At 48.1% G+C, this 16,772-nt stretch overlaps 1 protein-coding gene across 17 annotated transcripts in view; it reads left to right on the top strand.

Moving 5' to 3' along the window:
* EP400 (E1A binding protein p400) overlaps nt 1-16,772 on the top strand; it is an 80,704-nt gene that overhangs the window by 35,555 nt on the left and 28,377 nt on the right. For 10 of the 17 annotated variants that reach the window (XM_048513973.1, XM_048513972.1, XM_048513977.1 and 7 more), the window contains 15 exons: nt 910-1,084; nt 1,199-1,335; nt 2,289-2,475; nt 4,001-4,161; nt 5,276-5,430; nt 6,790-7,077; nt 8,468-8,632; nt 9,550-9,714; nt 10,163-10,245; nt 10,451-10,749; nt 12,094-12,296; nt 12,409-12,578; nt 13,619-13,815; nt 14,682-14,793; nt 15,737-15,880. In XM_048513973.1, coding sequence (XP_048369930.1) covers nt 910-1,084; nt 1,199-1,335; nt 2,289-2,475; nt 4,001-4,161; nt 5,276-5,430; nt 6,790-7,077; nt 8,468-8,632; nt 9,550-9,714; nt 10,163-10,245; nt 10,451-10,749; nt 12,094-12,296; nt 12,409-12,578; nt 13,619-13,815; nt 14,682-14,793; nt 15,737-15,880 — 2,641 coding nt within the window. The remainder of the gene's footprint in view (nt 1-909; nt 1,085-1,198; nt 1,336-2,288; nt 2,476-4,000; nt 4,162-5,275; nt 5,431-6,789; nt 7,078-8,467; nt 8,633-9,549; nt 9,715-10,162; nt 10,246-10,450; nt 10,750-12,093; nt 12,297-12,408; nt 12,579-13,618; nt 13,816-14,681; nt 14,794-15,736; nt 15,881-16,772) is intronic. The other 7 variants (XM_048513976.1, XM_048513978.1, XM_048513965.1 and 4 more) reach the window with 5 other exon arrangements.

Here is a 16,772-nt window from a genome sequence, read left to right as displayed (position 1 = left end):
TTGGGAATGCCAGTTGGCCATGCTGGCAGGGGCTGATGGGATTTGTAGTCCATAAACATCTGGAGTGCCATAGGTTCGCCACCACGGGCCTAGGGAAACCTGTCCTACCTAGATCGGGGATTGTTTGCGAGTCATTCTGCCCATTTTCTCTTCCCTAACTTGATTAGGGACTATGGTTACCATCTTCCCATTGGACTTTTCTTACCAGTTCTATGTGGATTCTCTGTATTTTATAGAGTGTTTAAGAATACATTGGATACTAGTTGGCATTCAACATTAGGATTTACCTGTATTTTTCATTGCTTTGGTTATGGGATGCACTTGCATTTATATTAAATTTACATATGTATAGCAAAATAGTTGTCGACATTTTCTTGTAGCGTGGGTAGAGTGTTTTGGATTTAGTCCTATGGCTTTGCCACTGACCCAGACCACTGGCTTTTGCAGGGTGACCTCTTAAAAGCGTAATTGGGGTGAGCCTCATTTGAATCATTTGAGTTCCATGGCGGAAGAATATTCAACTCTACTAACATCTTTTTCTGAGATGGCTCTCTGTAAACATGCATAGATCATTGAGTTTCTGTACAAAGTAACATCATTCTAACTCCGTGGTGGCGAACCTTTGGCACTCCAGATGTCATGGACTACAATTCCCATCAGCCCCAATTGGCCATGCTGGCAGGGGCTGATGGGAATTGTAGTCCATGATACCTGGAGTCCCAAAGGTTCGCCACCACTGTTCTAACTGGACCCTTGAATGTGTTTTCCCCTTTTAATTTATGGATTCGTTTTATCCCGAATTTCTTGTTACTTTTGGGAGGGTTCTCTCCTGGCCCACGGTAAAGACCCATAATGGACACCTGTTGATAACAGGAACACTGAGCTGTTTAAATATGTCTCTTTTCACAGCCAACACCGTTTGCTCCTGATAGACACTCCTCTGCACAATACCTTGATGGAATTGTGGACCATGGTGCACTTCTTGATTCCAGGGATCTCCAAAGCTTACCTGGATTTTCCTGTGAAAGCAGCCAACGAGGAGAATCAGGATTATTGCCACAAGCTTGTAATAAGGCTTCACAGAGTGAGTCACGAGTTCTAAATTACATATGGTCATCCCAGCTTCGCTCAAATAACGTTTATTCGGCAAAAGATTATTTTACTGGTAACTGGGATTTTCCTTGTCCCCCTTCACCAGATGATCCAGCCATTTATTTTACGGAGGTCGAAAAGAGATGTCGAAAAGCAGCTGACAAAGAAATACGAGCATGTGCTGAAATGCCGGCTTTCAAACAGGCAGAAAGCCATGTATGAAGATGTCATATTGCAGCCGGGGTATGTGTTTGACTCTGATTACAAAGTTTTAACACACACACACACACACCGCCCCGAGTATTTAACCAAAAGTAATTTTGAGACCCAGGTTAATATAGTTCTGTGATATAGTCCCTTCCTTTCTCCCACACACGCCAGCTGGGTGACCTTGGGCTAGTCACAGCTTCTCGGAGCTCTCTCAGCCCCACCTACCTCACAGGGTGTGTCAGAGCACATGTCTGATCTACAAAATCTAAATGACAGGTGTCATATGACCACCTCTGTATGACAGCCTCTTTCTGGAGCTAATTGGAAGGGTTTTCTGATTGGTGGATGGAATGCATATAATGCAGCAGTGTGCTATGTACTGTGAGACTCTTGTCTTCTGGTCGCCTGGCGAAGCACTTTGTCAGAGAGAGCAACATTGCTGTGAACCTAATAAAGAAGGACCGCTTCTGGGAAGCTGATATAGCTGTGTGCGTCTCAGTTCCTGCTGTGTGTTCCAGTGTGAGTGTTGTGCAAACTCTGCTATCTGGGGTGTGAACCCCGCTTCAGTACTGCACCCCTTAACAGGGTGTTTGTTGTGAGGGGGGAAGGGCAAGGAGATTGCAAGCCCCTTTGAGTCTCCTCCAGGAGAGAAAGGGGGGATATAAATCCAAACTCTTCTTCTTCTTCTTCTTTGACACCTCCCTCCCCAATTGTGAATCGTAAATGAGGCCTGTTTTATGAAGCTTGTTCAAGGTTATGGTAGTTTCTCCTGTGCTGGCACAGTGGGTCTACCAAGCAGTACAGGGAGATGTTTAGATGAGTGCCAGATACCATAGAACAGGGTGAGCCAAGCTAAGTGTGCTTTGGTCAGTGCCCAGAAAGGACCAGGAGCCCCACAGGAGCAAAAGGGTGTGTCACGTTATGCTGCTCTGTAAAATTCTCCAAAACTGACCGACTCCCCCACTTCTTTCCTTTTTTTCTGGCAGAACCCAAGATGCCCTTAAAAGCGGGCATTTTGTCAGCGTCCTTCACGTCCTGATGCAACTCCAAAAGATCTGCAATCATCCCGATCTGATAAATCCTCGGCTTTCGAGCTCTTCCTACGTCTCGGACACGTTGCAATTTAGAACCGCCTCGCTGGCCTTAAAAGCACTTGAACGTGACCTTTGGAATGTGAGTCAGTAGAAATGTGGAGCTTGGAGAAGTCCCCCTTTGATCCCCGTAGTTTTGGGTCTGAAGTTCTCACTTGTGGATGTAATATTACAAGTCCGTCTGCAGCATCGTGCTGTGTTAAAGTCTGTGGTTAGCCAGCGTTTTATTTGGGGTGCCTAGAAAGAGGGTCAGATGGGTGACCTGTGCTCTGCAGCTCTCCCTAGAGCAAATGACTGGCAAATCCCATGCTTGAAAAAGCAGCTGCCCAGGTGGTGGGCTGTACCCAGTGGTGGGATTCTAATAATTTAACAACTGGTTCACCACCACCCACCCTGCTGCGCCTCCTTGTGTGCCTTTCCCCCGCCACCCACTTAACCTGCTGCGGAGGAATTTCTTGTGGGGGTGGAGGGAGGGGCAATGGGGCCTTGCTGCCGCTGCTCTGGAAGCCCCCTTGCTCCCCTGGGAGAAGGGGCTCTGAAAGCCCCCTCACTCCCCCTCCCCTGGAAGAGGGGACGATGGGGCTTTTAGCTCCTTTGAGCATCTGGGCAGCCATAGCAACTGGTTCGCCGAACCCAGCAAAAAAATTAGGTAATGGTTCTACTGAACTGGTGTGAACCGGCTGAATCCCACTGGCTTTACCGTACCAGTTGTGTGTCTGGCTTTGACCCAGTGACCAACTCACAATTTGTTACAGTGAAGTAGGAAGGGTCTCATATAACTCAGGAAGGGTCTTAGGAAGGGTCTCATATGACTCAGAAGCTTACACCCAGCATTCTAAACACTACTTCAGATAAGTTCAGACTTCCTGAACTTGGCAAAATCTTTCCACATCAGCTTGTCTGCCGAGTGACTCGTTCATGTTGTAGAGCAGTGGTGGCGAACCTTTGGCACTCCAGATGTTATGGACTACAATTTCCATCAGACCCTGCCAGCATGGACAATTGGCCATGCTGGCAGGGGCTGATGGGGATTGTAGTCCATAACATCTGGAGTGCCAAAGGTTCGCCACCACGGTTGTAGAGGATTCTGGAATAGCTGCTAGAGTGTTCTCTCGGCTCACGAGAAGTATGGGTGAGCCCATCAGGGCCTTAAAGCGAGGAGGCTCGCCGTGTTGGGTTGCAGGAGCAGAGCTAGATCCAAATCCGGTAGACCGACAAGATCTGGAAGGTGTAAGCTTTTGAGGATTCTAAGCTCCCTCCCTCAGGTCAAGGAAGCTTAGAATCCCAAAAGCTTACACCCTCTAAATCTTGTTGGTCTCCAGGTGCTACTGGATTTGGATCTAACTCTCGTGAACAGATGAGAAAATAATGTCTGTGAAGGTGAGAGGTGGGTTGCCTTTATGTTTTCTCACCCCAGCTATTGAGAATCAAATCTGTTTATCTGCACAGCATTATTCCTCATTCTGATAGGCTCGTCCTGGGTTGCATTTCTGGGTTGTGCCCGAATTCTGGCTGCCTGGTACAGAATGTGGGTAACTTTGGCTTTTTAAAATGAGTGTGCATAGGGACACTTTGCCCTTTCAATTTCTCCACAAACCACCCTTCAGGACACAGACCTGTTCGATTTGATCGGGATCGAGAACGGGATGACTCGGTATGAGTCACAGGTGCTGCCGAAGCAAAAGGTCACTCGGAAGCTCATTGAAGAGATCTACACTTCTCCGCCACCTCCCCCGAGGCCCAATCCGGTAAAGCTGAAGCCTAGCAGGTACATAGTGCTGCAAGGGGTCAGTGACCCCCCCACACACAATGAAAAACTTTGTTGTCTGATATTTCAGTGGCAGTTTGAAAGAGAAATGTAATTTTACTAGTGGTGTGAGAAGGATGCTTCAAGTATAGTTTGTATCCTGTTTCAAACATACACTAGTTGGGGTCCCTCGGAGTGGGTTGGAGTCTCCTCCTTTGGAAGTTTTTAAACAAAGCATCTTTTGGGAGTGCTTTGATGGTGTGTTCCTGCATGGCAGGGGGTTGGACTGGATGGCCCTTGGGGTCTGTTCCAACTCTATGATTCTGTGAGTCTAAATAGAACAGTCCAGACATAAGTTGATCAGGCAGCAAGATTGAGACTTGAAGGAAAGCTGTCCGTTCAGATTCATATCTCATGTCCCCCTCCTCACACCAGCAAAATTATGTGAACTCCTTGGGATAACAGCTTACCCCCTTTTTAGGCGTTAATCTATAACAGGGGTCTGCATCCTATGGCTCTCCATGCTGGCAGGGGTTGATGAGATTTGTAGTCCATGAACATCTGGAGAGCCGCAGGTTGCAGACCCCTGATCTGTAACATCCCTTGTGCATCAGTGGTGGTGTAGATGTATGTTGCAGTAACAGTGAATAGTAACAGTTGGCCCAACTCTGGCTTGGTTTAGATGTTGTTGCTCAACTTTAAATTGGGAGCTTGCTTTTGTGTTTCTCTCATACTTTTCTCCCACAAGGCCATGAGTGCTTTTTGCTGGACCTCCATGGTTTTAGATTAACTGATCGTTGTGGGCTTTCCAGGCTATGTTTTCAATTAATTTCAAGCAAATTAAGGTTATCATGAAGCAGAAAATGACTCCCTGCCGGATTTTTTAAGCCTAGAAGAGAACTGGCAAACCATGGTTTGGCAGTAGGGCTCTGTTACTGAGTTTGGGGCATGTTTATGTCACCGTTATCAACATTTACTGTTCAATTTTGAGAAGTATTTCCACCGCTCACCTTCGTGCCTGAAAGAGTAGCGCAAGAAGGTTTAGCTGAATTTTTTTTTCGTTCATTGGATTTTCATTCTCTTTCTGTTCTTTTTTTTTCCTGGGTAATTAATACGATGCCTCTAACTCTGTCAGATTATTCCAACCTGTTCAATATGGGCAAAAGCCCGAAGGCAGGATTGCTGCATTCCCAAGCACTCAGGTGCAACGCACAGCAACCACAGCAACGGTGGCTCAGCAGGGACAAGTGAGGGGAAGGTCGCCAGTGGCTACAGTGTCTGCAAATCAAGGTAAGAAAGGTTTTGCAATTCTCCCCTGTCGGTGGATGTCATGCACTAGCCCAATAGAATTTTTAAATCCCCTCCCAATTTATGGTGAGTTCTTTAAACCAGGTTGGCGTGAGGATGCGGGTTGCGTTGGATGAATGGCCGTTTGAGAGTTGTGTGTCCCTCTATCCCTCACATGCCCAAGAGGACCATGAAGCAAATCTGTTGCCACTGGTAAAGGTTGGCTAAGTTTAAGAACTGCAACATGGTGTAGTGATTGGGTGGACTCTAATCTGGAGAACTGGGTTGGATTCCACCCTCCTCCACATGAGTGGCAGACTGTAATCTGGTGAACTAGATTTGTTTCCCTGCTTCTCCACATGGTGCCTGCTGGGTGACCTTGGACCAGTCACAATTCTCTCAGGACTCTCTCAGCCCCACCTACTTCACAAGGTATCTGTTGGGGGGAAAGGAGCTTGTAAGCCACCTTGAGTCTCCTTACTGGAGAGAAAAGTGGGGTATAAATCCAACCTCCTCCTCTTCCTCTTCCTCCTCCTCTTCCTTCCCAAAACTCCTTGTTGAGCTTTAAAGTGGTGTAGAGCAGCAGTGGCATAGGAGGTTAAGAGCTCGTGTATCTAATCTGGAGGAACCGGGTTTGATTCCCCGCTCTGCCGCCTGAGCTGTGGAGGCTTATCTGGGGAATTCAGATTAGCCTGTGCACTCCCACACACGCCAGCTGGGTGACCTTGGGCTAGTCACAGCTCTTCGGAGCTCTCTCAGCCCCACCTACCTCACAGGGTGTTTGTTGTGAGGGGGGAAGGGCAAGGAGATTGTAAGCCCCTTTGAGTCTCCTGCAGGAGAGAAAGGGGGGATATAAATCCAAACTCTTCTTCTTCCCTTCTAAAGACCCAGAAAGCCCCCTCTCTGAAACTGGTTTTTGGGTTTGTCTCGGTTGTGTTGGGCAGCGGGGGGCGGGGGCGGAATGTTTGAGAGTGCATCTCGGCACTTGTGCCAGCCTCTCCAGTCCCAGCTGTCGATAACTCCCACATTCTGGAATACTAACAGCTTTGACATCTGAACTAATAGCCAGTCAGTCCGTCTGTCGATTGCTTCAGTGGGGCGCTCCAAATTCCGTGTAACGCACCCACCGAGCTAGCCGATAATGCACGGAGTAACTTATGTTGTAGTTTGTAATTGGCTCTTGATTTTTTTTTGGTGGGGCGGGGGGGGAGAAGGGGGTTGTATCTATTTGAATGTCAAGCTTCGCAGGAATTTCACGGTCCTAACTTTAAAAAAAAAACCAATGCAAGCGATCCAGCGACACGTAAGCTCCGATCTGGGACCGAGTCTAACAGCTCCACCACCCGACCTTATCGATTACAGCCGTCGCCGCACCCCAGTTTCAGACCTCTCAGGCTTCCTCCGTCAGTGCTCCGAGACAGCAGGCAGCAGCGACCTTCGCCACGGCGGCTAGCAGCCCGGCCCATCCTGCCAAACCGCGGGCTCAGACCACTGTGCAGGCCTTACAGCTAGGCCAGGCCCAGCCGCAGGCCCCCGCCACACACACCATCCAGCAGAGCGTGCTGCCTCAGAGGCTGGTATTGACCTCTCAGGCCCAGGCACGGCTGCCTAGTAAGTGCCAGCGACACCGCCCCTCGACCTCCCTTCCAGGTTTCTCCCGCCTCTTTATTTTTTGAAACTTCCCCCCTCCCCCCCGAGGTTAAGTTACGAGGCACCCTAAAGATGTGTACAGAACAATTTGTCGTTGTCTCTCTCCTCTTTGCCGTTCTCCGCGCATTCCCCGGCTCCCCCAATCGACTCTCCCGAGTAGCTTGCGCACCCTCCACGTTGCCTTATAGCACCGGGTCAAAAATTCGCATCGGGAGAACAATGGAAATGTGCTGTGGACATACGTTAGCGGTGTCAACTTAATCTCCTTGTTTCTGCATGTTTTCCTCTGCTGGCCGGACTTCCTTTGGACCCGGAAACTTTGTACTTTTAAAGCTCTTTTCCTGATTTTATACACTTCTCCCCGCTCCTCTTATTTATTATTTATTTTTTTAAACACTAACCTCCACCCTGCTAAGATGTCCTCTAGGCTTCCTCGGAGACGAGCTGCGACGGTCGGGCAGAGAGGGGCAAGACGTCCCCAGGTGGCTTTGCTTCCGGCTCATATGCGCACTGCCTATTAGCATGTCTAGAGAATCTCCAGCACTGATGTACTAATGTTTTAATTCCTGTGGGGGTGGTGACAGTCCTGCCTTTGCAAAAGCCAGACATCTCATAAGCTCAGGAGGCCGTTTCTCCGGAAGCTCCAGATCAGCGTGTCGAAGCACAGAGCAGTCATTCAAACCATAACCACGCATCTTGGTGCATTTTTGGCTGCCTTTTCACATGTGCGGTTCAGAAAGAGCTAAAAAGAAATCCAGTCGTCGCATTTGTGAAAGCCATTGCAAAATGCTTTCAGTGGAAGTTCTGGGTTTTTATTTTCTGTTTTTTAACTGGCCTGTCCTAACGATTCTGTTATTATCTGAGGCTGCTTTTTTCCCCTTGGAAAAAATGGCTACTTACGGACAGGAAGTCACAGACAGCTTAACATCTCGCTTCGGCCGCAAGTGACTAAATTCCACGGACCCATTGTCACTCTTGGAGCTTCCGCACGTCTCTCGAACGAGTCCTGTGTTGCTTTTGAAAAGGCGGGGAAGGTTGACCTTAGCAACTTTCTTCTCTCTGGTTTTCACAAAGTGTCACATGAGCGTTGCCAGGTAGCTCTTGTCGCGTGTAAAAGCGGACCTCTCGTTTCTCCCCCACCCACCCCCTCCACCTAAAACGTTTTCCATCTTTTAAAAACCAAAATCCATCTTTTTGACCCTCAGCTGGATAAAGACTGGTACCTGTGTAATTTTTATATGACACTTTTCCCCCTGCACTACACGTACCTTTCTGCATGGGGAAGGGGACGACCTGAGCCTCAGTTTTACTAACGCAAAACCCAGAAGGCGGGAGCCAGATGCCGGTGGAAGACGGACGCTGAACCCGGGCTTCTGTCCCTCTCCTGCAGGCGGTGAAGTGGTGAAAATAGCCCAGCTTGCTTCTATTGCAGGAGCACAGGGCAGGATGGCGCAGCCGGAGACGCCCGTGACGCTGCAGTTCCAAGGGAACAAGTTCACTTTGTCGCACAGTCAACTGCGTCAGCTCACAGCGGGACAGCCCCTGCAGCTTCAAGGTAATGAACACCCCTAATGGCTGCATCATCCTTCTTTCGTGCCAGTGTGGTGTAGATCAGGTGTACTCTAATCTGGAGGAACCAGGTTTGATTCCCTGCTCTGCCAACTGAGCTATGGAGGCTTATCTGGGGAATTCAGATTAGCCTGTGCACTCCCACACATGCCAGCTGGGTGGCCTTGGGCTAGTCACAGTTCTTCGGAGCTCTCTCAGCCCCACCCCCCTCACAGGGTGTTTGTCGGAGGGGGGGAAGGGAAAGGAGCTTGTAAGCCCCTTTGAGTCTCCTTACAGGAGAGAAAGGGGGGATATAAATCCATTCTTCTTCTTCCTTGTTTGTTTTTTAACCCTGCTTTTCCTCTCAAGAACCACGTGTGGGAGGCAACAGTCCCTTTAACCGTGGCGGGGAACTGCACAGATGTTCCCTACCTCTGCACGGAAGTGAGCTGCCTGCGGGAGCTCCCCCTGCCCACGGCTGCCCGAGCTGCGTGGAGCCACACGGCTTACAGGAAATGTTGGTGGGAGGATAAGCTGTGAGAGTTCACTTGGGGGACTTCGTGGCTGAGTGTGGATTTGAACCTGGTTCTTGTTGGAGGCGGAATTTTGAACTGGGGACTGACTTCCTGGTTCACAGCTCCTCTAAATTTAGAGCTGAGGCTGTTGCGGAGGGTAATTTTGCCTCGTGCGTCTTTGTTCATCAGCATAACCTCCACAGCTGATCTCGAGGGGAAGTTCACTTTGCAGGAAATATTACTTCGATCACATTGTACTCTACCACTGTCATGTCTAAGAGGGTGGCTTTCCATAACCTCTCACCCAGATTTTACACAAAATTCTAAATTTCAAATAAACCAGAAAGGTTTATACGTAATAATTGAACGAAGTAAAGAGGTTCCCCTCCTTGATTTGCGCAATTCGCAGGTAGCGTCCTGCAGATCGTGTCGGCTCCGGGGCAGCAGTACGTCCGCCCGCAAGCTCCAGTCGTGATGCAGACGGTGCCTCAAGGTGGCACCATTCAAAATGCTCTGAACGCTTTGGGAAACCAGCACCAAGCGGGTCTGCCCGCTTCAGCCATGACCCCTCAAAGTAAGCGCTTCCCCCCCCCACCCCTGTAAATCTGCCCCTAGGACATTTGAAGCAGCAGTCTGGGGTTATTGGCATATGGCGGGTTGGCTCTTTCTGTATTTCCATGGGCGGGATTTCCATCAGTGGGGTGGGATTTCCTTGTCCTACGGCAGCCCAAAACGCCGTTCAAAGTGCTTCTCTTGGGAGACCCCCAGGAAAAAGCATGATTGGGGGTGGGGGGAGGGCGGAAGTCTTCAGTGGGAGGTGGGAGCTGGAAAAAAATGTCCATTCCCCATCCCTTACCTTTGTGGAAATCAATTGGTGTGTCCTGGGAAGTCCCAGTTTCACTCTGTCCGGGGTGGCAGGTCACTTGTTCCCCGGAGGGGCTGGATCATGCCTTTCAAGCAGTACCTTTTTAAGAAGCTAAACGGGTGTAAACACTGGCTTTACCCTTAAGTATGTTTTCCAGATAGAACAGTGGGTGCTAATTTAGCTTTGGGGGACTCCGCCTCCACCCTGAAACCTGGCCTTATCCATGGAGGACATTCCCAGGTAAGTCTGTCTTACGGCAGAAATTCTCTTGGATTAAGATTTCTTCCCTTCCAACAATGGGGGCAGCGGCGGGTGGGTGGGTGGGGAATGCGCGTCCTTTCTTTCCATGTACGCATGGAGAGAGATGGGGAGAGCGATGACAACATTTTCATTGCGGTGACAAAAAAATAAACTCCTGTATCTCTGGCGTTCTTTTTGGCAAAAGGAGTCGTTCGAGGAAAAGAACAGACTTCTCAGGGAGCGGCTGGATCGGCTGTTTTTGTACAACGAGCGCCGCTGCTCCAGGAGACCCGTCTACGGCAGAGACCTCGTGGGAGCGTTTTCGGTGGTGACCGATAGAAAGGTGTCCCCTCATTTTTCCGCTGCAGTCAGCAAGTGGAGGTGGGCTGGCTTTGCCAATTGCAGCCTCTCTTTGAGTTGCTCTGGAGACCACAGCGATCCACTGCAGGGACTGGTGCGGACACTAGAGCAGCAGCAGGAGTCGCTGACGGATGTGGTTAACAGGTGGGTTGTGATTTTCGTGCATGATCTAAATTTTGGCCCCGTGTCCTTCTGGACTGGCAAACCCATCTGGGCTGGCAAGCCTGCTAGGGCAGTGGTGGCGAACCTTTGGCACTCCAGAGGTTATGGACTACAATTCCCATCAGCCTCTGCCAGCATGGCCAATTGGGCATAGGTGTCAAACTCAGTCCCTCCAGATGTTCATGGACTATAATTCCCAGCAGCACCTGCTAGCATGGCCAATTGGCCATGCTGGCAGGGGCTGATGGGAATTGTAGTCCATAACATCTGGAGTGCCAAAGGTTCGCCCCCACGGTGCTAGAGGCTCACCAGCCGAGGTAGGCATGCGCCCCCCACCCACCCCGGCCTGACCAAGTCACATTTATGTCATATCCGACCCTTGCTACGAATGAGTTCAGCACCCTTGCCGTCAGGAGTCTCAAAGCCGCTTACAAGCTCCTTCTCTTCCTCTCCCCACAACAGACCCCTCGTGAAGTAGGTGGAACTGACAGAATTCCGAGAGGCCAGCGATTAGCTCAAAGTCACTCAGCAGGCTTCATGTGTAAGAGTGAGGTTCACCAGATTAGAGTTTGCAGCCAAAAAAAAAAAAAAGAGCTAAAAAACCCTAAGAGTAAGCTTCAAAGTTCATTAAACTTCAGAAGTTCATTGAAAATTAATATAATATATATAAAACAGAGCCTTAGCAGGTGGTGTGCAAATTAAAAAAAAAAAAAACTTTAGGAGACGTCTCAGAGCTTTTGACTGAGAATTGGGGCTACAGCGTTTCCAGACCAGCTGGACAGGAAATGAGCCAGCAAAAAGCCTCAAACTCTCCGGTTGAGCCAAGAAGATAAGAAAGAAGATCAGCAACTCAACCACGCCTGATGATAAGGAAGCTCCAGGCTTCAGAAGTGGATAACTTGTTTTAAAAGCAAAAAGGAAAGAGACTCATTAATCGACACCATTATTGTGAAAATATTATATATTTTAAGCTGTTTTAAAAGATCAATTTAAAAGGTTCTCTATCATAGTCTGTCCCAATAAAATTGCAATGGAAGATTTTAGGTTAAAATAAATTGATAAGTACCAAAAGATAAAAACTACAAAGGGAGGGAGAAGTTTAAAACTTATCTTAAAAAGGTCAGGGAGCTCAACAAAGAGCGACTGCTCAGCACCAAGTTTGCAGCCCCCTGTGGAGGAGTGGGGAGTCGAACCCGGTTCTCTCGATCAGAATCCACGACTTCTGCGGAGAATCAAACCTGCTTCTCCAGATTAGGCTCAACTGCTCTTAACCATGACCCACGCCTGATAGAAGCACATGCACTACTTTTACTGTTTCCTTCCCAGGGGGCTCTGCGTACTCCCAGCAGCCGTGGCTTCCCCTCCCTCTTTGCACGTGGCCAAGCTTCCTGCCTTGTATAGCCACCGAACGAAGCTGCTCAGGCGGCGTCTGAAAGAGGCAGTCTCTCCTTGCCTGCGTCGGCTGCAGCGGATCACCGCTCCGCAGTTGCTTCAGTTTCCTGATCTCCGCCTGGTGCAGTGTGATGCAGGTAGCGGAGAACATTTCCTGTTTTATTTTTTCCTGGGCCTGGGCTTAGAGGCCTGTCCCACCTTGATTGTCCCCCGGGATAACTTCTGTGCTTTCTTCTGTCCAAATTGTAGGGAAACTGGAAGCGCTGGCCATCTTGCTTCAGAAGCTGAAGCTGGAAGGACGCCGGGTGCTGATCTTGTCTCAGATGATCCTCATGTTGGACATCCTGGAGCTGTTCTTGAATTTCCATTTTCTCACCTACGTGAGGATTGATGAATATGCTAATCAGGAAGAGCGCCAGGTAAGCCCAGCTCGGGCAGTTTCATCTCTCTCGTCGTTCCACTGAGAAGGGATTGTACTTGAAGCGTGATAAGCTTCCTTTGCGTTTAGGTGGTGCACTTCCTTCAGGTGATATCAGAAGATCTCCTGTTGTTGCTTCTGAGATCAGTTCACCTGGAGAAAATGGCTGCTTTGGGAGGGGGGGCTCTCTGGTTTTATCCCCCATTGAAGCCCCTCCCCACCCCACCCCACACCCCATTCCAAAAATCTCCAGCTATTTCCCCACTTGAAGCTGGCAGTCCTTTGCTCCGGTCCACCATCTGCTGCGTATGCCGAGCATTGCTTGAACTGGATGCTCTGTATGCAGAAGGGTATTTAGGGTGGGCCCCGCTTGCCTAGAGCTGTGCCTTCTGCATCAGGATCCTTCTGCTCCAGTCTATTCTTCACAATTCAGTCTGATGTCAAACATCAGTCATGAGCCACACAAGGGTAATTTTTTTTGAATAAACGCCATGTGATTTTCAAACAGGGCTGCCAGGTCCAGATTGGGAAATTTCTGGAGATTTGGAGGAGGGGGGGGGGGTCTGAGGAGGGTGGGTTTGAGGAGGGGAGGGTGCATAATGCCATAAAGTCCACTTTCCAAAGCTGCCATGAATTGATCTCTGCTGCCGTGTGCTAGTTTTCCGCTGCTCCAGAGACTAGTAATGGATTCAAGGTGCAGGAAAAGAGATTCCACCTAAACATTAGGAGGAACTTTCTGACTGTCAGGGCTGTTCAACAGTGGAATATGCTGCCTCGGAGTGTGGCGGAGTCTCCTTTTTTGGCCTGATGGCCATCTTTTAGGAGTGCTTTGATTGTGGGTTCCAGCATGGCAGGGGAATTGGACTTGATGGAATTGGACTTGATAGTCTCTTCCAACTCTATGACTCTGCGATCTGTGGTCTCCAGCCACCCCTTGGAGCTCAGCAGCCCGATTATCAAATCATCTACAGGCACTAATGCCGTGTAGTCCACACTGCTTTTGATTGACAGTTCTGCTTTTTTCGACACCTTCTGAACAAGGAGCTGATGAAGACGTTCAACAGAGACAAGCGCATCTTCTGCGCCATCCTGTCCTCCCACAGCCGCTCTACGGGGGTCAACCTTGTTGAGGCCGACACCGTTGTGTTCTATGACAACGATCTGAATCCGGTGATGGACGCGAAGGCTCAAGAGTGGTGCGACCGAATCGGCAGATGCAAAGACATCCACATCTACAGGTGATGCTTGTGTGTGTGTGTGGGGGGGGGGGGGGCATTAAGCAAGATGCTACGCTTGCTTCTTTGCCAGGGATGTTTTTCTGCCCTTTGTTGGGGCTGGGGACCACTATACACTGGGACCTATTGGGGGGTGGGGGGGGGCGGGGATCAGCGCTACCTGGACTTTCTGTGACTTCCAGAATGAGTACACTGGCGTTAACTGTAGCAAAACTGCAGTGGAATAGTGGGAGCTTCGAGGAGATTGCTTATCTAAGTTGGAGAAATGAGCGTACATCTTGGAAGTGACTGTGGCCAGTTGCGTAGAGCTTGAATCTTTGGCGTATGGTTTCACAGTCCCTTGCCTTGACAACCCTACAAGGTCGCCATAAGTCAGTTGCAACTTAATGGTGCTTCACACACACACACGGACACACGGACACATAAGGAGAGCAGTAGAGTTTTAGATGGCAAACTGTTTTATGAATTCTGTAACAGGCTCCTGGCATAAAATTTAATTGCATTTTTTTAATGTTTATGTCATTAACTGCCTTGGATTCCAGTTTTATGAGAGGAAGGAATGTTTTTAAATAAATAAAAGAACATGCCTTGAATTCCATATTGGAAGGTAGATTAGTGGAAGAAAGGTATAATCAAATAACAAATGGAAGAAAGACATAATACAATAACAAACGTCTTGACCCCCTTTTCCTGTGGCCACTATTGTGGTCTTTTTGGAGGTCCCACCCTTTAGAAGTACAGTTCCAGTAGAAGTCACCCTTTCTGTACGCTAACGTGTCCGCATGGATATTTTCGATTCTGGCCCTCTGGTAATCTGGGACTGAACCTGTCCGCTTTAATAGTCTGACTGATCTCTCTGGGTTCCCCAGGCTCGTCAGCGGGAACTCAGTGGAAGAGAAGCTCTTGAAAAACGGCACAAAAGATCTGATCCGGGAAGTTGCGGCTCAGGGAAATGATTACTCGATGGCCTTTCTAACACAGGTACTATATTCCTACTTCGTCAAGAAAGAGTCTTCTCACTATTTAATTTCATCATGGCCCATCTGTGGGTATTTAAATCATCCACTGGCAGAAGACAACGATAAAGGGAGACAGTCAGATCTCTCCGAGGAGGGAGTCCCAATGTTTCAGTGCCGTGGCTGAAAAGGCTACTTTTTTGGCCACTCCCCATCTATCCTTGTATGGTGGCGGCATCCGAGGCAGAGCCTTTGAAGATGGGCGAAGTGTGGGTGTGTTCATAAGAGAGAGTCCTTGAAGCCCAGAGTTAGCAATAAATGAACTCAGCTCTTTGAGAGAATGGACAGAGGCTCTGTACTGAGTTATTCTAGTGCAGATGTTAGGTAGTAGGGCATCAAGGGCAGGGTTTTTTTGTAGTGGCACTTTATTATTTTATTTTATTTTATTTTGGATTTGTATCCCACCCTATCCCTGAAGGGCTCTGGGTGGGTTACAACATAATTTAAACATTTAATATCTTTCCCTTTGTGTGACCATTGTTTGAAAATTGATATTTTCTTTAATATCTTTAATATCTTACCCTTTGTGTGACCATTGTTTGAAAATTAATATTTTCCTTAATATCTTTAATATCTTTCCCTTTGTGTGGCCATTGTTTGAAAATTAGTCGAATGACTGGAACCTTGAGTGCCTCCGGATTAAGGCTAGGTCTGTCTATTGAGATGCTGCTGCTGCTTTCCCTGCCGTGTTGAATTTTTATGACTATAGTTTTGATTTTGTAGCCATCGGCGTTTGTTTTATTTTTAATCGTAAGAAAATTGCCTTGGATGTTAATTTAATGCCAGGCAGCATGTCAGTTTTTTGTTTTTTTACAAAAAAACCGAACCCTTAATCATAAAACTGAAAATTTCCAAAGGACTGAATCAGATTTTAAAAAACAACAACGGAAAACTCTCTTTTCCCTCAGCAAACAATTCAGGAGCTCTTTGAAGTTCACTCTCCGATGGAAGACTCTGGTTTCCGAGTGAAAGCAGAAGAGTTTGTGGTGCTTTCCCAAGAGCCCTCCCCTGCAGAAACGATCTCTCCCAAAGTCGCAAGGCCTTTCATAGAGGTAATCAAGTACAAATCACGCTGATCAGAACAACGGAGACTGCGGAAAGCGTTGCCGTTTGTCTGTCAAGACGTTCCGAATGACCCGTGCCGCAGGATAATCTTGTCTTTATTTGCTGCATCGCTTTGGGAGGCACATGGAAAATTTATGAAGTATTCTTGGCAGTTATGCGCCAGGTTCCCTCGAGAGCCATCGGAGTCTTTTTAAAAATGCACATGCTCAATTTGCGTGTGTTTAGAATGTAGGCAGACCAATTTCCTTAACCGCTTAAGGAGATAAATGGGGAAATATTTCATAAGAGAGAGGTGTGTGTGCGCTGCGCGCTGTATAACTTAGATGCAGCTGTGTGGGCAAAGATTGATCTTGGGTCATACCATTACAAACCTTTAGGGTACCACTAAAGCTTAGAGGACCAGCCCTTGACCGTGCAATGAATATGCCCCAAAGGACAAGAATTGCTGGTTTGTAACTAGCTTTATTAAGCAAGAAGCAAGTCCCTGCGTCTTTCTGTGGCAGCTTCATCTTCTGCCATTAAAGAGCCGTGGTGCTTTATTCATTCATTCATTCATTCATTCATTCATTCATTCATTCATTCATTCATTCATTCATTCATTCATTCATTCATGCATTCATTCATTCATTCATTCATTTATGTAATCACATTTTTATCCTGCCCTATCCCAAAAGGCTTGGAGCAGGTTGCAACAATTAAAACACAATAAAACACTTAAATGCAGCATTAAACGTTAAAACTATCAAAATGCCTACAACATGCTAAAACAGTAGATTAATAAATAGCATATAAAAATAGATGGCGGCTTAAAAGAATCCAATCGTCTCATCCCCACTCCCCCCCACCCCCAGCCTCCCCCTCCTGTTCTGGAGGCCGAGA

Source organism: Sphaerodactylus townsendi, linkage group LG13, assembly GCF_021028975.2.
Source record: "Sphaerodactylus townsendi isolate TG3544 linkage group LG13, MPM_Stown_v2.3, whole genome shotgun sequence".
In the NCBI taxonomy this organism is placed as follows: Eukaryota; Metazoa; Chordata; class Lepidosauria; order Squamata; family Sphaerodactylidae; genus Sphaerodactylus; species Sphaerodactylus townsendi.
Note: the sequence above shows the minus strand (reverse complement) of the source record. Positions and strands in the feature narration are given on the sequence as shown.